Consider the following 22,501-nt stretch of genomic DNA (forward strand, 5'->3'; position numbering starts at 1 on the left):
ACCTGTCTCAAAATAAAAAATAAAAAAGGCTGGGGATATAGCTAAGTGGTAGAGCACCCCTCCAGTATCACCAAAAAATAAAATATATACAGTACTACAAACAAGCATTAATAGCAATAAAGTAATATCTATCTATCTACCTGTGTGTGTGTGTGTGTATTATTTTTTATTTTTTTTTTACTTCAAAAAATTACAATTTAACATGGGTAACAATGCTGCCTTTGGTTTTATATGGAATCATTCTTCCAAGGATCAATCTTCCACTCATTTGTACCTGTATTAAAAAACATTGCAGAAGCAATACAAAATATTTTAAGAAAATTTCTCAATGATTCTTTCCTGAGGTAATCCCTGGAATTAACTGTTAGTACACCTAGTAAATAAAAGCAACCTTACTTCTTTTTTCTAAGGGGGGTACAACAGATTGAACCTAGATGCACTTTACCACTAAGCTATATCCCTAGTCCATTTTTTTTACTTTTTGAGACAGGGTCTCACTAAGTTGTTTAGGGCCTCACTAAGTTGCTGAGGTTGGTCTCAAACTTGATATTCTCCTTCCTCAGCCTCCCGAGTTGCTAGGATTATAGGTGTGCACCACCACACCCAGCAAGTAACTTTACTTCTAAAAGCACATACAGAGACACACACACAACATACATACACACAATAATAAAATTTAATAAAACTAGATATTTTCTTTCTAATAAGAATTTTTTAAATGGTAGTTGCCTATTACATTAAAAACATCCAATAAAATTAAATTTAAACATTAACTATCTCTATGCTTACAATAAAACACTAATTAAATAAAAATTTTATATGTAAGAAAATATAGAAAGCTCACCAGTTAAACTTTATGTTGATTAGAGAGAACTGAAAGAAAAAAGGTGTGCCTAATTTAAAAAATGGTAGAGGTGGGCTGGGGATGTGGCTTAGTAGAGAACTTGCTTAGCAGGTGCAAGGCCCAAGACCACAAATAAAAACAAAAAACAAGTGGTACAGATATGAACCAAAATTACACCCTGTTTGTGAGGTGTCTGATTAATGAAGGCATGCTTTGTCAAATTCATCTTTTACATATGTCTGCCTAACAACAACATATTCTTGTCTGACCTTGAACACCTGGCTTCTTGGAGTTTTGTTCCCATTGTAACCCATATCGATTCCATTACTGGGGGAGGAAGGGCCAATTCGAAAGACATGACAAAATATCCTCACAATCCTTAAAAGGCTCTTCATTTGAGCATCATAATTGCTAGATAGGCTGAAAAAATTAAAACATGAACAGATTAGATGGAGCAAACAAACTATATCTTCAACAGTTTCATTTCACTGACCTTTAGCTTCATAATAAAACTGGGGTAAAATTCTCTTTTTATCATGATAGGAAACAAAATGGTTTAACAGCAAAGTATCGAATATACATTATTTGAATAGCTTATTAATAGAATGGTAATTTTAAAGTACCCAGAATATAACCAAGATCAAGGTGTAAATGTGGGAGGGGGGGAATACTCCTCTAGAACAATTGGTATCTTGATACACCAACTTCAAGGTAATCTTCAATTCTCCCTTCCAAAAGTACATTTTTAAGTTGAACTATTTAGAACTCTGAAAACATTTCACAAAGAACCAACTCTATAAATATTATGTTGTAAAAGTATACAGCTGCACAAAAGCAGACCAACCCATTGCTCAAATGTTTAAACTAAGAAGCTGAAACTCTATCTAGTCTATCCATAACTTCATAGCCCTCCCTGTCCAACAAGAGTAACCAATTATTGGCATACAGAATATTCACAAATTGAATAATCTTAAAGTTACCAACTAATTGCATTAGGGTTGTTCTCTATGTAATGGGTTGTACTATGACTCCACATAAACATAAGAAATAAACCCCAATGTGGAAAAGAAAAAAAATTCAACTAACATTAAATCATACAAAATATAAACTTTCTTAAACACATCGAAAAGCCCTTCAGAACCCCAAAGTACCTTGGGATTAGTCATAATCACAAATACCAATCATTCCTCTTCCACAGAGAAGCTGAAGAACTTCAGTTAAATTCATACTTAATTTAATAATATATCTATAAATAATTCTGGGGGTCTAGGGAATATTTTATTTTGAAATCTCCAGTATCAATTATTTTGTATTATAACTGTTGCACAAACAGAGTAAGGAGTTTCATGAATTTTCAGGCAGAATGGCATAATTGTGTTTGTAATGAATCTAATTATCAAAAGTCCTCTGCATATTTTACCCAATTCATAGTAACATTTCTAGTATACCTTTAACATTTAAAAAAATAATAATAAGGATTAATAATTTGGGAACTGAAAATGTCTATTCATTAAAGTATTTACTACCACTTTCTAATAAAATGGAACAAAATCCAAACTAAACGGCAAATTGAATATAAGGAGACATCTTGTCTGTTTTATTCACAACCACCTAATAGAATGTCTGGTGTCTGGCAGCAGGCATTCAAAAATACACATTAGATGCATGGATGAACAATAAAGGAAACTCCAAAAGGTTAGTTGCTAAGGCCACACAGTTAGTAAATGGTGTGTCTTTAGTTAGTTAGTTGCTAAGGCCACACTGTTAGTAATGGTGTGGATTTAAACTTGAGTCTGGCAGGCTCCAAGGACCATGCTTTTAATTAGCATATCTGAATCTTAGAAAGGCTTCATCAACAACGTGTAATACTGGGAATGACTAAAATAAGAGAGGCACATTATGGGAACCTGGAATTCAATAATTCTTATAGATAAGATTCTAAAAGTAGTTGCAAATAGAATAATTTTTTAAACTAGCAAATTGTATATTGAGTAGAACTGCTGAAGAAACTTTGAACAGTTTAAAGAATGCAAGAAAGTGATCTTGGCACCAAGAAAAAATAAAGGGTCTTAGAGTAAAGAAAATGACTCTCATCTGAAGTATATGAAAAGTTGAGGGGAAAATGAAACAAAGGACTAAAATCATGAATTTGACAATGTAGATGAATTATAGAACCTGCATGTTGTTGGGAGGAAAAAAGTTCAGTAGCAACTAAAAAGGTAGGAGACAATCATGACCTATCAATATAGAGATGATTAGTGAAAAAATAATAATAATACAAAGGGAAAAGCATCTAAATTAAAAGAGGGTCAAATTTATAAATTAATATGTAATAACAGAGAATTATATAGCTCAAGGGCATTTCTTAATAGCTACTTACTCCTAATTAGGGTGACTAACCACAAAAGAATGTAGCTGTGGGAAAATGCCATATATATAAAATGAAGTAATATAAAAGCATTAACTCCATGGACTTAGTGATGAGCCACTAAAATCACAAAAACTTCTGGAAAGAATAAAGAAACGAGGGGGAGAAATGAATTACAGTAGATGGGGTAGAGAGAGAAGATGGGAGGAGAGGGGAGGGGAGGGGGGATAGTAGAGGATAGGAAAGGCAGCAGAATACAATAGACACTAGTATGGCATTATGTAAATCAGTGGATGTGTAACGGATGTAATTCTGCAATCTGTATACGGGGTAAAAATGGGAGTTCATAACCCACTTGAATCAAAGTGTGAAATACGATATGTCAAGAACTATGTAATGTTTTGAACAACCAACAATAAAAATTTTTAAAAATTTTTAAAATAAAAAAATTTAAAAATAAGATAAAATAAAATAAAAATGTTGGGTCCACCGAAAACTAAAAAAAAATAAATAAATATTAAAAAATCCAAAAAAAAAAAAAGAATAAAGAAACGAAATGAGACAGGGTAGGGAGAAAACTTCATGCTAAATCTCAAAAGTATTTTGAAAAGTTGAAGAAAAGCCTATACTCACTTTTATAAATTAGTGAGCAAGATTCCTGAACTACTTTTGGGATTCTTCTTCATGTGTATTTACTTACATAACTAGTCTAAGTAATACTTTCAAAAAATTCCAAACACATATGCCAAAACTCATTCAAGTATGCTTCAGTTTCTTTAAGATCAAAGTTTCTTTAGGTGATTATCTTGGTCCTTTTAAATAAAATAATGATACGTCAGCAATTTTTCATAATATCTTACCACTGAAAAAAGGCACCTAACAGAATAACTATTCAGGTAGAAACTGCTACCTATTGAAATGCTGAAACACTTACCTAAGCAGCTTGTGACCATTTGTTGTAGCAACTTCAGCAAGGCTTGTTAGAATCTTTAGGTACTGGCTTTCACTTTGCTGAGACAAATGCTCCAGAACTTGCCGTAGCTAAATATTTATAAGTAAAAAATTGAGATTAAATAAACTATTAAATTTTGTCAAAAAATTAAGTACTTATTAATTTAATAAGCACCTTAAAGCCAATCAGCTAAAATAGAAACCTTTATACTTTGCTTTGTATAAATTTAAAAGTTAATATGATAGATGATAACATAAAATTTTGTTGAAAATTACACAGTAAACAACAATTAAAAAAAAAGAGAATAAAAATCACCTAGTGTATCTTTGAAAATTTAACTCCAGACTTCTCAAATTTCAGAAAATTTTAAATTCCATAATTTTTCTAAGATTATAGCTACTATAAATAATAGCACTCAGGGATGGGGATGTAGCCAAGCAGCAGAAAGATTTGGAGTTAATCTCCAGCATAGCAAAAAGAAAACCAAAAATAAAAAAAAACAGTGCTTGGTAAACTAGTGATTACAAATCATAACATGACATTCCTCCTCAGATTCGTTTCCTCTTTCCCAGGGAATAGTTATCCTAAGGGAAGATCAAAGATCCACAGAACAGAAGAGTTAGAAGGCCAAATATTAGCCCAAAGTTTGTTAATTATTACATATGTTTCTTGGTATCTCTGGGGACTAACACCTGAATTCCCAAGGATATCAAAATCTGCAGATACTCAAGTTCTTTATATAAAATGGCATAGTATTTGCATATAACCTATGAACCTTTTTCCACATATTTTAAATCATTTCTAGATCACTTTTCATACCAAATGCAATAAAAATGCTATGCAAATAGTTCTTGTACTATATGGTTTAAGAAACAACAAGAAAAAAAACTGTAATGTTCAGTACGTATGCAATTTTTAAAAATGTTTTTGACCCCTGATTGGTTGAATCCATGCATGGAGAACCCATGGATATGAAGGAATAAAAGGAATTCATACTTATTCTATAGTGCAGATAAGCATATTCAAATTATTAAAATATTTGTATTAATAAATAAAATTACTAAGCACATTTGGAAAGTTTCACATATATAAGCCTGAATAAAGCTTGTTCATTTCCAAGTTACTAGCACAATTATATTACCATGTTTTCTCGGAGGTCTTCATTCTGTGTCATTTGAATAATAGTCTGAAAAAGCCTAGGATGATACTGAATTAATACTTCACAAGTCTCTCCATATCCACCCTAAAAACAAGACTTAAAATTACTCAACTTCGAAAATAAAGTTTTTCTTAACAGTCATTTATACTTCACAGTATAAAAATCTTTGCACTCACCCACTCACTTATGAAAAAAATGATTTTACTATTCTCAGTTTCTATCTTAAATGGGCTCAAAATATATATTGAAAACATACCTGTACACATAAATCCAGAGGGGTTACTCCATTTTTATCTGGCAAATATTTGGCTCCTCGTAATAGAAGAATCTGTGCTGTATCTCTCTGACCATGACTATATAGAAATAGAACCAAATTAAAAATAAAATATTTTTTTATTTTTAATAAATTTACTTAAATAGCCAATTTATCATATTTTACTAATTTGATATATTTGCTTTACATACACAAACAGACATAAACATCTTGGAAGATCAAGTTTTTATCTTTGAAAATCATTTGTAAGTCTAAAAATAAAATATTTTAATAGCCTCTTCAACAAATGGTGCTGGGAAAACTGGAAATCCATATGTAACAAAATAAAATTAAACCTCCCTCTCTCTCACCATACACAAAACTCAAAGTAGATCAAGGACCTAGGAATTAAACCAGAGACCTTGTGCCTAATAGAAGAAAAAGTAGGCCCAAATCTCCATCATGTTGATTAGGCCCAAACTTCCTTAATAAGACTCCTATAGTGCAACAATTAAAACCAAGAATCAATAAATGGGCCAAGAAACTGAACAGACACTTCTCACAAGAGGATATACAATCAATCAACAAATACATGAGAAAATGTTCAATATCTCTAGCGAATAGAGAAATGCAAATCAAAACTACTCTAAGATTTCATCTCAAGCCAGTCAGAATGGCAGCTATAAAGAATACAAACAACAATAAGTGTTAGTGAGGAGTGGGGGAAAAGGCACACTCATATATTGATAGTGGGAGTGCAAAATGGTGCAGCCAATATGGAAAGCAGTATGGAGATTCTTTGGAAAACTTGGAATGGAACCACCATTTGACCCAGCTATCCCACTCCTCGGTCTATACCCATAGGACTTAAACAACAGCATACTACAGGGACACAGCCACATCAATGTTTATAGCAGCACAATTCACAATAGCTAAATTGTGGAACCAACCTAGATGCCCTTCAGTAGATGAATGTATAGGGAAACTTTGATATATATATACACAATGGAATGTTATTCAGCATTAAAAGAGAATAAAATCATGGCATTTGCAGGTAAATGGATGGAGTTAGAGAATATACTGCTAAGTGAAGTTAGCCAATCCCCAAAAAACCAAATGTTTTCTTTGATATGAGGATGCTGACTCATAATGGTGATGGGGGGGGCATGGAAGGAATGGAGAAAAATTAGATAGGACAAAGGGGAGGGAGGGGAAAAGTGAGGGCATGGGGGTAGAAAAGATGGTGGAATGAGTTAGACATCATTACCCTAAGTACATGTATGAAGACACAAAAAGTGTGAAAATACTTTGTGTACAACAATGACTTGAAAAATTGTGCTCTATATGTGTAATAAGAAATGAAATGCATTCTGCCGTCAAATGTAATAAATTAGAAAAAATAATTTAATAAAAAAAGAAAAGTAAAAAATCTGGATTCCATAAACAAAAATAAAATCTTTTAAAGTCTTTCTCTATGAATTATGGATGGTTAATATGAATCCTACAATAACTCATAACATTTTGAGATATGTAACTATTTATCAAACTCTGATCAATTTTTTTCCTTCCATTCACTTCCTAATCCCTTTCTCAAGTCTATCCTGACCTCCTTTCTACCACAAACACCCAAATTTTTAGACTACTTACTCCAAAAGAATTTAAATATTAAAAATAAGGCCCTGGGTTCAATCCTTAGCACCACATACAAATAAATAAATAAAATAAAGATATTGTATCCAACTATGATTACAAAAAAACAATATTTTTTTAAAAAACACATTTCATAGCACTTTCTTTGTTAAAAAAAAAAAGAAAAAGAAAAGAGCATCAAAATAAGAACTTAAGGGAAGAACACAAGTGAGAATTACAAGGAAAAAATATCTATCTAGCTTTCAACCTTTATCAACCCACTCAGTTTGGCTATTCAATCTAGTCTAGAATAAACAACTCTCCGATCCACATGCCTTTCTCTGATAGCTCTCCTTGTACTACTACTCTTTCAGTTAGAACCATTATACTCTGGAGGTAGCAATCACTAGACCCTAGGTCTTTTTATTCAATGAGTTCCTCTGACTCAAAATAAAGTCAACAAAAATAAATAAATTTACAATTCAGAGACATTAAAATATAAGGCTGATTTTAACAAATGCTCAAAGAAGTTCCACAATTTAAAAAGACCATCTAATACAAAAACTTTACTTTGAAAGTGAGAAAAGCAACTAAACTTAACAAAATGGATTTTTTTTTTAACATTGATTCAGATAATTTTCACTTCCTTGAAGAGGAAATAGAAGTGATCTCTCAAACACTTTCATTCTTCTAACTTCAGACTTTGTGAATTTGAGAACTTGGATAGAATATATAATTGTACAAATAGAAGCAATATTTTTTGGAATAGCCTGAAACAAAATGACCGTATTTTCAAAGGGGATGTTCCAAATCTAAGTTTATAATTCTGAGTCTAAGGTCTACTGGCTATTTACAGAGTTTGATAACTAAAAGGAGTTGCCTGGCAGGAACTATGAATCCATGCTCTGAATTTTATCCCTTTATAACTATTACAAAGCTCTAAAACTCAATACATGTCTCACTAATTTACTGTATCTATACATCTCAACAAAATCTTACTTTTCCTAACAGAATGAAAGTTATCTGAAGATACAGAAAATACTTGAAAATCTAAATATCACAAGTACAATTAAAAGTCTGCCTGTAAATGTTTTTTGGTTTTACTTCTCAACACGGACTTGTATAACTATCTTTGTTCAAAGCTATCTGATGTTTGCTAGTTTAGAACCTAAGCATGTACAAGGCCCTTGGTGAATTCTAAGTACCAAAAAAACGAAAAAACCCTTAATGATATAGGGGGATATAGTAGTAGCAGAATGTACTTCTAAAAACATCTTTTTATCACATTCCAACATTCAGACTATGGGAATATCTCAGTTCTGTATTACCATACTTATATTTACTATTATAAATGTCACTGTTTCATATAAAATATTTTTCAAGCATGAAATTACAGTGACTCAATTCATTCAAAAACATCTTCCAAAATGAAATTAAACCTCTATCTCTCACCATAAACAAAACTCAACTCAGAATGGATCAAGGACCAAGGAATTAGACCAGAGACCCTGCACCAACTAGAAGAAAAAGTAGACCCAAATCTTCATCATGTCGGGTTAATCCCTGACTTCCTTTACAAGACTCTTAAAGCACAAGAAATAAAATCAAGAATCAATAAGTGGGATGGATTCAAACTAAAAAACTTCTTCTCAGCAAAGGAAACAATCATTGAGGTAAAGAGAGAGCCTACATTATGGGAGAAAATTTTTACCACAAGCACATCAGATACAGTACTAATCTCCAGGATACATAAAGAACTCAAAAGACTTAATACCAAAAAAATAAACAACCCAATCAATAAAAGGGCTAAGGAACTGAACAGAAGAAGATATACAAGCGATTAACAAATATATGAAAAAGTGTTCAACATCTTTAGTAATTACAGAAATGCAAATGAAAACTAAGATTTCATCTCACCCCAATCAGAATGGCAGTTATCAAGAATACAAGCAATAATAAGTGCTGGAGAGGATGTGAGGAAAAAGGTACACTCATATATGGCTGGTGGGACTGCAAATTGGTACAACCGCTTTGAAAAGCAGTGTGGAGATTCCTCAGAAAACTTGGAATGGAACCACCATTTGACCCAGATATCCCACTCCATGGTCTATACCCAAAGGACTTAAAATCAGCATACTATAGTAACATAGCCACACCAATATTTATACCAGCTGAATTCACAATACTAAACTGTGGATCCAACCTAGATGCCATTCAGTAGATGAATGGATAAAGAAAACGTGGTATATATACACAATGGAATATTACTCATCAATAAAAGAGAATAAGGCATTTGCAGGTAAATGGATGGAGCTGGAGAATATAATGCTAAGTGAAGATAACTACTACAGTACTCTAGTCAAGACGTAACAGTTTCAATGAGTTTAAGAGTGGAAAAGTTTCAAAACAAATTCTGAATGTAGAATTTACAGAACTTACTAAATAAGTTCCAAGCTGAGGGTTCAGAGAGAAATAAAAAAAATAATGATCTGGTCTCTGGCTTAAAGAACTGGAGAATAAGGGAAACTGAAAGAAAGGTTTGAAAAAGAAAATCAGAAACTGTATTTTGGACATGTTAACATCTGAGATTCTATGAGATTTTTGAGTGATGAGAGACACTCAAATTCAGAGGTTCAAAGAAAACTCTGATCTAAAGATAAATTCTAAATAGGGTATGATTTCAGGTAATCAAACAATTATATTATTCATAAATTAAGAACACTATGGAAGGAACTGCTATTCTAACCAACCAACCAAATTTTAAGTATAAGAAAATGACTAGATTTAGACAAAATCTAGATGTATAAAGATTCAAAAGCTCCTGTACATAAGGGCCCCTTGAACATAAGAGTCTAAAATTTTATAAATTTTTAAATTCATAAAACTTAAATCAAAGACAAGATTCACTACAATGTTTGGTGAACTGCTCCTAACAAAGGTTGTTCAATAAATAATCTGAATCAGTCTGATCAAGATAATATCAGAGACCCAACAAGAAGCTAAAGAGGAAAGGCAGGTCTTTCAGTCTAAAACAAACATACAGACTTTTTGTCATTATTCCCTAAACAATACAGTATATCAACTAGTTGTACAAGATTTACAATGTATTAGGTATAAGTAATTTAGAGATGATTTAAAGTACACAGGAGGATATGCATAGTTTATATGCAAATATTAGGCCATTTTATATAAGGGATCTGAGTATTAGAGAACTTTGGTATTTATGGGAGAATTCTAGAACCAATACTAGGGGACACCAAGAAAGCACTAGAATTTAAATCAAAAAAGAAGAACCACTATAGTTTTTTGTGCACGGCTTCTCTCTGTAAGCTACATTTATATACCATCCCAACACACAAACTCTCGTATATCTAAGTGGGTGTGAATACATGTGTGTAATTTTTATGTTGCTCTTTAGATACTGGGGTTTTTTTGTTTTGTTTTTGTTATTATTTGTTTTGCTTTCTATGATGATAGATCTGGAACCCAGGGCCTTGTACATGCCAGACAAGTGTTCTACCACCAAGCTACATCCTAGCCCTACTTATTACTATATCACTAATACCTATAACATGCAGTGCTAGCTACGTGTTTGCCAATTAAGTGAATGAATAAGTGAACAAATGTCCAAGTCAAGAAAAGATCAAGAAACAAGCACAAAAATAATGTATAACTTAGTAACTAACAAAACTGACTCAATATTTTAAAGTTACAGATACAGAGAAAGCAAAACCATGGCTCTGGACCAAAACATATTTCAATAGCTTATCCCAAAGGAACTCACCTGGTTAGTTAATAAAGTGACCTATGGGAATTACTGGATTATTGATTTTTCTTAAAACTGAAATAATCAATTAAATCAAAAGCTCCCACCTACAGCATAAAAACACTGGCGATGAAATATAAGAGAAAATGCTTTCCCTCATGTAGTTAAGTAACAAAACCAAAATGCTTTTCTTCATCTTAAAAGAGAACATAACATTTTTGTGAAATTAGAGCTGTAGATAATATACAGAAATATTTGATTGAAAATATGGTAGATACACAACTTTGTTTTTTGGATATATGAAAATATAAAATATCATACCTGCAAGCAAAGTACAATGGAGTGGCTCCTGACACATTTGGCCTGTTAATATCAGCACCACTGTCTAGCAAGCATTGCACTGTCTAGGGAGGGGGGAAAAAAACAATTACAATCAAAGAAGTCAAAAGATACAATTCTCAGAATTTAAATTCATATAAGGAAAGTTCTTCCCATAACTCAAAAGCTTTAAAGAGAAAATGAATGGGCATATGACAATTATGATGGCTGCACAAACTCAACTTTGATAAGCTCTGAGTCTCTCAGGCATCACATGCTATGTATGGAATTATCAGTGTGAGATAAACTGTTTTAGCATGAAAAAAACTCCTGAGCAGCACTGTTTCATAGCTAATATAAAAATATTAAAAGTTCACACTTGATGATTAGAGATAAGGCAAAGTACACCTAAAAGCCTTAAAAACTAAATGTGTGTGTGTGTGTGTGTGTGTGTACACACACATATACATTTTATATATATAAAAATACACACACACTTATTCTGGTTTTATTTCTATAATCTTCATTTGAGTTCCTCCTGCAAAAAGAAATAAAATATGTAAAAATATAGTTTTTTTTGAACAAAACTTTTTTATTTATTCTGGATTGAACACATGTATTCATTTTGATTGCTGCTCTAAAACCTAGTAGTGTGTTAACATACACCTATACAAGGAAGAACAAGAAAGAATACACCAGTGTACTAGATAAGCCAAAAGGTTTTTGAAAGATGGCAAACAAATGGAGGACCAGTAAATTGACTCAGCAGATCAAAAAAAGCTGAGTCCAAATGGGAATTCTAATAAGAAGCAACCAAATTCTTAATATAGCACATATACAATAACAAAATTTAAAAAAAAAAAAAAACCTACCACAGGAAGTACCAAGTACCGGGATACCTCTGAAAATAGGATGTTTACACAGAGCTGAGAAATAGGAGGAATAGTTAAAAGTCTATAAAACAAATAATTCCTCCTTAGCTAGGACCCTTCCTCCCATGCCATAGTATTAGACTCTACTATGTTAAGACAGGTGGTTTATTCTCTAGACAAAGTGAAAATGGAAGCTCTAGACTGGCAAACAAGAAATACAAGTACAAGCAAGGTTCAGGAGCCATGGTGGAAAAAACTAAGTGAAAACCTCTAACCCCATATTTCTCTTGGGTCCCCAAAATCCAGCAGCCAGGCTTCAAACCTCATGAGAAATTGAAAGTTTCCACTCTATAGCCTGGCACCAGAAAGAAAGCCCTAAAGATATTAGCCCTAAGGATATTAACTGTAGAGTTCCTAATGAAATAATCCAGTTCAAGGCAATGTTTCTACAATGGAGTGATTCTCAACCAAAGAATGTTTTCCCCGTGAGGGACATTTGGCAATCCCAGGAGATATTTCAATTTTTGTGACTAGGGATGGGAAGGACTATTGTTACCTAGGGAGGAAAGGCCAGAGATACAGCTAAACATTCTATAATGCACAGGACAGTCCCCACAACAAACAATTATAAAGTCCAAATATAAACAGTGCCAAGATTAAGAAAACTTGGTGTACAAAGAAGCCAAACATCCAACAAATTTGGCCCCCAAATACAATGCTTGCAGTCAACATCTTAGTATCTCAGCCTTACACACAGATGGACAGACAATATTTTAAGACACAGTGAAGTAACAAACCCAAACAGCAAAAATTTTTAAAAAGAAACCCAGAAAAATAAAAAATAAAGGGAACACCAAAGAAAACAACCAATATTAGAATTGCTAATATTCTCAGAGAGGAGAGGAAAAAAGTTATTATATCCTTGAAACAATAGAAACCCAAGGGGAAAATATTCAGAGAATAAGAAATTAAAATATCAAGAAGACACAACAATTCAACAATCTGGAGAAACACAATGCTTAGAAAATCTACAAGACAGAAAACAGAATGAAAAGACAAATAAGAAGAAAATAGAAAAGATGAGAAAATCAGTGGATCAATCCAAGGAGACACATTGCAGAAAGTAAGCATAAAGAAAATGAAGAAGTTGGGGAACAACACAGGAATCAGTAAATAATACTAAAACAAACCCCAGGGGCTGGGGTTATGGCTCAGTGGTAGAGCACTTGCCTAGCATGTGTGAGGCCCTGGGTTTGACCCTCAGCACCATGTAAAAATGAATAAAACAAAGGTATTGTGTCCAACTACAAATAAAAATTAAATAAATTTTAAAAAACAAAAACAAAAACAAAAAAACCCCAGAACTAAAGAGTATGAATTGCCAAATTTAAATGGCTCATCAAATCCCTAGTCTAATATGTCAACAAAGCAACAAAATAAAATTTCATAATACCAAGCATATAAAATCTCAAAAGATAAACTAAAATCAGATTGATAAGATATATTTCAACTGTAACACCAAAATCTAAAAGGTAAAAAGCCTTTAAAGCTATAAGATAAACTATTTAAAATACAAAATTCTCTTCTCGACCACACTATTATTCATATCAGTTATAAGTTTAGAAACATGCTTAACTATGAAAGATTTCAAATTTTTTAAAAAATTAAAAAGTATCTTTTCTCAAGAAAAGCATACCTGGGAGCTGAACGATATCCTCCCCCAAAACAAGGGAATAAACCAAAATAGAAGATGTAGAAACCAGAATATTGGAGGTCAAACACAAGACAGACACTAAGAAATCTCCAAGTTTAAAGGGAGGAAAAAAAAAAAAAAGGCAAACTGACAAGATTATTTAACAAATGTGTCTTTGTAGAAAACAGTACTGAGAGATACTTACAGGAATATAAAATATAGAAAGAACTGCTGATTCTTACAAAGTAAACTGAGCAAAGTCAATTACTTCTAGAAAGAAAATGTTATAGTTCCCTACCTGACTTAACTGTAAACAACATTTACCTAATAATAAATAAAATGAATGTTACTTAACCAAAATTTGTAAATCCTAACTTGCCATAACAAGAAATTATTAAGTAACATCTAAACATCATAAATTAAAACAGTAAAACCATAGAAGCCTATTATTTAGAACTATCTACCAGAGAAAAAGCTAAAAAAGTCAAAAATTGTTCATGATCATGATTTGATAAAGAATAAGGGTTGGTTTAAGGGACAACTATTTTTTTATTTAAAATATTTTGATAAAAATTTTAAAAATATAGTTATCACATACTGCTATTTGAATTTACTTCTATCCCAGTATGAATTCTAAAATCTAAGTAATAGAAATACTGTTATAGGGCTAAGGGTGTAGCTCAGAGATACACTACATGCTTACCATGCACAAAGCATTGTGTTCAATCTCTTAAATTAAAAAAAAGGCTATATAAAACTAATATTATCAGCTATACAACTCTTTTAAACTTACACAAGTAAGAACTTTCAAATATGAAAATGAGAAGCATTTATAGGTCACTATTTTATAAGAGACGACATATTTCGGTCCTTTGATCCTGGTTTTCAACCTTTCTGATTTTTGACATAGCAGCTCTATGTGTGTGATCTCAAAACAGAAGTGAAATAGCACTAACAGTGTCTACAACTCTTATAGAAAATATAGACAATAAGCTTTCATTGTTGAAAAAGCCCAAGAGAAGAAAGATGAAAGCAAATACATTGAAAATATCTATTAATGTACATTTAAAACCTAGTGAGCCAGAAACTGAAATAAGTTAACAAAATACAGGACACATTCAGATAAATTATAGTTAAAATTATGTAACAAGAATATGAATAACCTTAACATGTGCCTAACACTACCCTAATAAGTATTTATCAATTCATTTATTGCATCATCTTGTGAGAAATGTGATATTCTCTCCACTTCTACAAGCAGGAAACTAAGGTTTCAAAGAGGTCAGGTAATTTATACCCCAACACACAGTGAAGCAAGGATTAAAACTTAAGCCTATGTTCATAATCATAATCCTATTTACCAGAAAGTAGAAATTCTAATTTTTCTGAATTCAGATTACTAAATACTATTATGGCTAATCTGACATATACCTTCACAAACTACATTAAACACAGATGATCTACTAATCCCCTATCAAGTAACTATTAGACAGCCAGGCTCAAGTGACTCAACAGCTGCTTGTGTTCAGTTTAAAAATAAAGCCATTTTTAAAACCATATACTTTTTACAGTGCTTCTGTATTTTTATGTATATTGTAAAGCTTATAATATAAAAACAATTTAGCCATTAGATTAACATATTACTCCACTATTTTCAATAAAGTAATGAGAAAAACTTTATAAGCATATCTTAGCAAGAAGGCATCATTTATAGTATGAACCGAAACATGTTTGTCATACCCTTGTCATATCCTTGCCCTACAAAGACATTAAAATTCTTTTCTTATATACCTGTCATATCATTGTACACCCTACAAGACATTAAAGATTCTTTTTTAAGTCAGCTTCAGTGACATATGCCTGAATTCTCAAGCTACTTGGGAACCTAACATAAGAGAAGCAAAAGCTCAAACCCAGCCTAGGCAACTAAGCAAGATCCGGTCTCAAAATAAATTTAAAAAGGGCTGGAAATGGGGCTACAGTTGTATCTCAGTGACAGAGCACTTGCCTAGCACATGTGAAGCACTGGGTTCGACCCTCAGCACCACACAAAAATAAATAAAATGAAGGTATTGTGTCCATCTACAACTAAAACAAAAATTAATTAATTAGAAAGGGGAGGCCTGGAGATATAGCTCAGTAATGGAATATCCCTAGGTTCAATTCCTAGCACTGGGGGAAAAAAAAAAAAACAACTTTCCTTTCTTAAGATGAAAGAACATCTGATTGATTAAGGTAGTGGAAACTGTTGATTCTAGTATTTTATTTTCCATTCAGAAGTCTTTCTGCTTTTCTGTATTAAAAAATTTATTTCAGCAGAACACAACAGACACTAGTATGGCAATATGTAAATCAATGGATCTGTAACTGATGTGATTCTGCAATCTGTATATGGGGTAAAAATGGGAGTTCATAACCCACTTGAATCAAAGTGTGAAATATGATTTATCAAGAACTATGTGATGTTTTGAACAACCAACAATAAAAAATTAAAAAAAAATTTATTTCAGTTAAGACCTTCAAAATATACAACTATTAAAGGAAACATTTCTTAAAGTTTTCAATAGCTTCACTTATAGATAAAATGTTGCCTAAAGAAAAAGAGGGGGGAGAATTCTCTTAAAAGTATTAAATAATGTATAAATGAATTTCAACGTGAAGAATAAAAAATTGCCTTGTAGCACTATAATGAATGAAAAGCCATCAACCTTTGTGATTAAAAAAAAATGTTTGCTGGTTTCTTTTTGTAAAAGTTCTGACACGAGAGAAAAGGATAATAGGGCTGGGGATGTGGCTCAAGCGGTAGTGCGCTCGCCTGGCATGCGCGGGGCACTGGGTTCGATCCTCAACACCACATAAAATAAAATAAACATATTGTGTCCATCTAAAACTAAAAAATAAATATTAAAAAAAAGAGAAAAGGATAATAAAGAATTCAATTATTGATTCAATGGTGTAACAGGAGAAGTAGCAAGAAAGTCACAGATAACCTTATTCACAGTTTTTTGTTTGTTTGTTGTTTTTGTTTTTTTATCACCAATCATTTCTCTGAGAGGCACTGGGTTCAATTCTCAGCACCACATAAAAATAAAATAAAGACATTGTGTCCACCTAAAAACTAAAAATAAATATTTTAAAAAAATAAATAAATAAGTGCAAAAGAGATCTAAGAGGTATTCATCTCAACAATTAGTAGACTACATTGTGGTGTGTGGTAAAGGAAGCAAGCCAGGCCTACATGGTGTCAGACCAGGGGCACATAGAGTACAACACTTACCCAACTCACCCTATCATTGTACTATTCTGGCAGTTCCCACCGAGCCCTGCAGGGGAAGTAAGTCCTCCTGGGTCCCTTATTACATCTCAATTAAACACAGGCTAGTGTACAAAATGAATTCTCATTCCCAAATAATCCAGAGTGACAATACTTCAATGATAAAGCAAAAGATCTAACCACAACAACAAATTATTTTTTTGTTGACAATATACACATACAATTTGGATGTGAAATATCATGAAAGGTAAAGAGCTACATAAGATTGCAAATACATATTGCCTAGCTTCAACAACTTCAGTTTAACAATAGAGTGTGAGGCTATATGATCTTCAAAAGTATGACAAAGTAACAAATGTTTCCAACTATGTAAGACTGTTAATATGTATACAAAGGATAAAATTCAGGAGGAAACAAAATATTATTTATTTACTAAATTAAATACATTAAAGCTCCTGAAAAACACTACCACATCAAAACACAAGGCACAACATAATTAAAGAATTAACTTTTTTTTTTTTTAATTTTTTAATTTTTTATTGTGGGTTGTTCAAAAGAATTAACTTTTAAAGCCCCTAAGGATTTTCAAAACCAGAGTTTGACAGTAGATACAAATAAATCCAATACAACCTTTAGAAGAATCAGGGCCATCAATAAACACACCACTTAAAAACACAAAAAAGGAAAGAGGTGACAAACATTCACAAATGCTAGGAAAAAACACAGAAAAAAATGATATTGCATTTGAGTGGTTCATTCCATCCTTCAGTTAAAAAAAAAAAACTCATATCTATTATGTACAATGAACTATTTTAGATTCTAGAGTTACAAGAAATAAGGGGGGAGGGGGTGTCCCAGTCTTCATGAAGTTTACATTATAGTACAAAGGGCCAATAGACAAAATAGAAATAAACAACATGCAGTGTGTTCAATGGTAATCAGTAGTAGCCAGAAAAATGAAATCCAGGATTCTCATTTTTTGGATACAATTTATTTTAGAAAATATCTTTTCCTGTAAACCCTATACACAAATACATTCTCTAAAAACTGCATTGGGCTATGATCCGTAAAAGGTCCAAAAAACATAATGAATAAGATCATAATTTCTCTGAAAATGAGAAATTTTGGCTTTTCATTTTCTTATAAAAATTAAGCTCAGTGGCTTAAAATAAAAAGTAAACATGTGGGCTGGGGTTGTGGTTCAGGGATACAGGTTTGCATTGCATGCTTGGGGCACTAGGTTCGATCCTCATAAATAAATAAAATAAAGGTATTGTGTCCATCTATAACTAAAAATTTTTTTAATTTTTTTAAAAAAGTAAACATGTGGGCTTGGGTTGTGGCTCAGTGGTAGAGCGCTCGCCTAGCATGTGTGAGGCCCTGGGTTCTATCCTCAGCACCACATAAAGATAAATAAATAAAGGTATTGTGTCCATCTACAACTAAAAAATATTAAAAAAAAAAAAAAGTAAACATGTAGACCAACATAAATATCTGTTGGTCTACAGACAGCTGTTTATCCAAAACATACATAATTTTAATAACTATAGTGAACTGAGATCACTATAGGTGAATAAAATGACATCAGCAAAATAAGCTCTTAAAATTTTCATAATTATAATTTCCTGCTCAATCTTCCTCAACCACTACCAGCAAAAACTATTCTCCTGATTCCCAAATATCTAGAATAGGGGTCCCTTCTCTTTAGAAAATAAACTGCTCAGGAGGTACCTTAGAAAGAAAAGCATACAAAGGAAATTTTTTTTTTTTAAGAGAGAATTTTAATATTTATTTTTTAGTTTTTGGTGGACACAACATCTTTGTTTGTATGTGGTGCTGAGAATCGAACCCGGGCCGCACACATGCCAGGCGAGCGCGCTACCGCTTGAGCCACATCCCCAGCCCCCAAAGGAAATTTTCATATGGTCTTCAACAGATCCTTAAGGAATAACACACTTTCAATAACCTTCACAATGTTTCAAATGATAAAACAGTTTCCTAAGTGGAAAACTAATGTACAAAGCTAATGCTGGGTCAATCTCAAAAGTCATTTAACTGAAGATAATAACTAAAACCACCTGAGTCCAATACAATGATAAATCACAAAGCAAAAAAATCCAAAGCAGCTCTTCTTTATTAATGTCAACTCTCAAAATAACACTGGTCAAAGTAAAAAGCAATAGATATTCAATAATAAAGCTATAAGCAAAAGCCTAAGTTGTGGTATTATCATTTGCTAAAAGGGAACTAAATAACCAAAAAGCATCTTTATTTTTTATTAAATTAATTCTGACGATATGACTTATGACAATGTACACATAACTTATACACTGTCAAACCACTAATCAGTGACTGATTCTTTAGCAACCTGTTCACCTAAATATATTGAGGGTTTGAGCCTGTATTCAATATCCCACAATAACGATTATTCTTCAGTTGTGTTAGGAAAAATATCAGTAATAGGACTTTCTATTTTTTTTGTTCATATTTCCCATAAGCAATTAAGGAGAATTCTAGCATTGAAATAAATAAAGTTACTCTGAATATAAAAGTACTTTGTGAAATATTAGTCTACCTACCTTTGGGCCTCAGAGCTGAATCTGATTAATATTTTTGCAAATACTTTACATTAAGCTCACATAACTGGTAACTCTCTGGATGAAAAGCTTATAAGATAGCTAAGGATACAACAACCAAGAGAGCTAAATGAATGTAGGTAAACACTGTCAACTAACAAATCTACAAAATTCAGTCCAATTTCAGTATCAAAACAATTGCTTTTAAGTTACAAGAGTGTAAATCTATCCAAACGAGAATACAACCATCACTTTATATTGCTTGAGAAGCTTCGTATTCAGTTTAATAAATTCAGGAACATAAAATTTATTCTTATAAACTATAATTTATTTTTAACTAAACTGTAGACTAATCCCTCAATTAATTTTGCTATGTAATGTAACATTTAGATTTTGATTAAACTATATGACAGTTCTCTAGTGTTACTAAATCCAAGTTATTCCAGACAATAAACAATCATTTGTGGCAATTCAACATATTTATAAATCTTCCAGGATAAAAAAGGAAAAATTACCAAAAAAGGAAGTTGAATTTATAGTCACAAAAAGAAAAAACTGAGTAAATTTCATATGTACAATAAGGGTACATTATTTACTAAACATTCTAAAAATAAAATTTAAAAAGAATAACAACAAAATCCAACAACACAGACTAGCTTCTTACACAAACATAAAGGAATAAAGCGGTCTACATATTGCTCTCTGTACCTTCACACAATCACATCATACATTATTAATAATGACAGTAACAACAGCAATAGATATTAATGCTGTTAAATGTCCATCAAAGTATTCACAACATTTTCCTCAATTATATCATCACTAGACAGCAGATACCTTCTGAGAAGGTTAAGAGCAGAAAAAGTTGCCAAAGACTGAAAAAACAAAACTGAAACAATTTTGTTGTTGTTGTTGCTTTGTTTTTTGGGGGGGTTTTTTGGGTTTTTTTAGACAGGATCTCTATATGTTGCCCAGGCTAGTCTCAAACTCCTGGGTTCAAGCAATGTTCCTGCCACATTCTCATGTACCATCATTCCCACATAGTCTGAAATGATTTCTTAAAATCAATATTCAAAGACAAAGCATAATTCTGGTAGTATGTACCTAATAATGCAGTATAACAGTTGATATAAAGAAAACTATATAAAAATAAAATTATTAATTATAATCACTGCTTTCATCTTATTTTTAAATAGGAATAGAAGTAAATTAAGATCATGATGTTATTACATTGCAAGGACAAAAAAGCCAGAATGCACTCTTCATCTGCCAGAAGCATATCCTTCTAACAAAAGGATAATGAGGCCTTTATGATATTCACCTCTGACAGATGTTTATATATAAAATCATAGTAAAAATTATTCAGTTTCTTAATTATGACAAAAATTAATGTATTTTCCAAATCTTTTCTCTTTAAAACAAAGTTATATAAATCTGGAAAAGCATTTCTGGTCATCAAGTAAGAATATTCAATTACAAATTCTTCAAAGCTTTAAGGTTCTTGGGCAGTTGCTCAAAATCTTTTCATACACTCCTGAGATTTCCACTAAAATGAGATTAGAAGGCAAATTTCAAGGATTTCTTCATTATCTTGGTTTCTTTAATTTGAAAAACTTTTTAAATATTTTTAATACAATCTCTTTCCCACTTGAAAGTTTAATATTTTATCTGACAAAATATATACAATCAATATGCAAGATTTTAAACTTAAAAATTTTTTTTAAATCTTGAAACCTACATATACTAGTATTTTTCTACATGGACATAAGTTCTAGAGATTTTCTAGTGAATTAGTGCAAGTGCTGGCTACTTTTGAGATAATAAAAAAGGTCATTTTGACTTGCCACTAAAATACATCACTCCAAATTCAACTTTGAAAAGATACACAAAGATTCTAAAAAGTCATTAATCCCTATTTATCGTATTTTACAAAACAGTACATTATATCCAACTCAAGAGACAAGGATAGCTAATCCACTGAGATATGAACTAGTTCCAGAATTCTAGAACAAAGGCAATATTAGCACAACTATCAACATACTTTTAGAAGTATAATTCAGCCTGGAGACAAGGAGATAAGACTAATTTTTAAGGCTCTTTTGTCCAGATTGAAAAAAAAAAAATGAAAGATATATACAATGATTCAGAAAGCAGTGCTAAATATTTCCTTTATCTGTACACAAACCTCAAAGATAACCCCAACTGATCAACTATGACAAGAGGAACCTCACGGGCCAATGCAATCAACAAGTCAATATGGCTTCTGTATTGTTTCTCCTCTACTATATCTGCAAAAATCTCACCCTGTGAAATTCATCATTAGTAAAGTTAGGCTCTCTATAAATCTTTTGAGCATACAATTGTTCAAAGGCATCTGATTATGAGGAATTCTCTATTACTTTACCACACCTGCTTTAGGTTGTAAACCATATGGAGTATATTATACTCATACAACCTAATCTTCAATAACTTCAAAAAGCTATTCTAAATTTTTAATGCAGCCTGCCATGCACATGTTTTAAACCAAAGTATTCTTAGTAATTCTTGTTTCTACACTAGCTCAAGGCAACAAATATTAGTTTTTGTCAATTATTTCTAAGCTGAATCCCAAGGGGTTTTCTATACAAGAGAAAGGCCTGCAAGTATCATTTACTATGATACTCTGTTCACTTGGTACAGCAGAGATCCTTTATAATTAAGTAGGTGCTTTTCTGTCCTGTGAGAGCTATATATAGAACTTATTTTCAAATATTCAGTAGTTCCTTAAAAATCTGGGTCACTGGGGCTGAATATGTAG

The 22,501-nt window shown here is 31.9% G+C and overlaps 1 protein-coding gene across 9 annotated transcripts in view; it reads right to left on the minus strand.

Annotated features, from left to right (window-relative positions):
* Positions 1 to 22,501, minus strand: part of Hace1 (HECT domain and ankyrin repeat containing E3 ubiquitin protein ligase 1) — an 81,566-nt gene that overhangs the window by 39,374 nt on the left and 19,691 nt on the right. For 6 of the 9 annotated variants that reach the window (XM_048815312.1, XM_015499680.2, XM_048815182.1 and 3 more), the window contains 5 exons: positions 11,293 to 11,375; positions 5,580 to 5,676; positions 5,306 to 5,407; positions 4,147 to 4,253; positions 1,114 to 1,264 (listed from right to left, as the gene is read on the minus strand). In XM_048815312.1, coding sequence (XP_048671269.1) covers positions 1,114 to 1,264; positions 4,147 to 4,253; positions 5,306 to 5,407; positions 5,580 to 5,676; positions 11,293 to 11,375 — 540 coding nt within the window. The remainder of the gene's footprint in view (positions 1 to 1,113; positions 1,265 to 4,146; positions 4,254 to 5,305; positions 5,408 to 5,579; positions 5,677 to 11,292; positions 11,376 to 22,501) is intronic. The other 3 variants (XM_048815445.1, XM_048815490.1, XM_048815546.1) reach the window with 1 other exon arrangement.

The sequence above is a fragment of the Marmota marmota genome, unplaced genomic scaffold (assembly GCF_001458135.2).
Source record: "Marmota marmota marmota unplaced genomic scaffold, marMar, whole genome shotgun sequence".
NCBI classification, from domain to species: domain Eukaryota; kingdom Metazoa; phylum Chordata; class Mammalia; order Rodentia; family Sciuridae; genus Marmota; species Marmota marmota.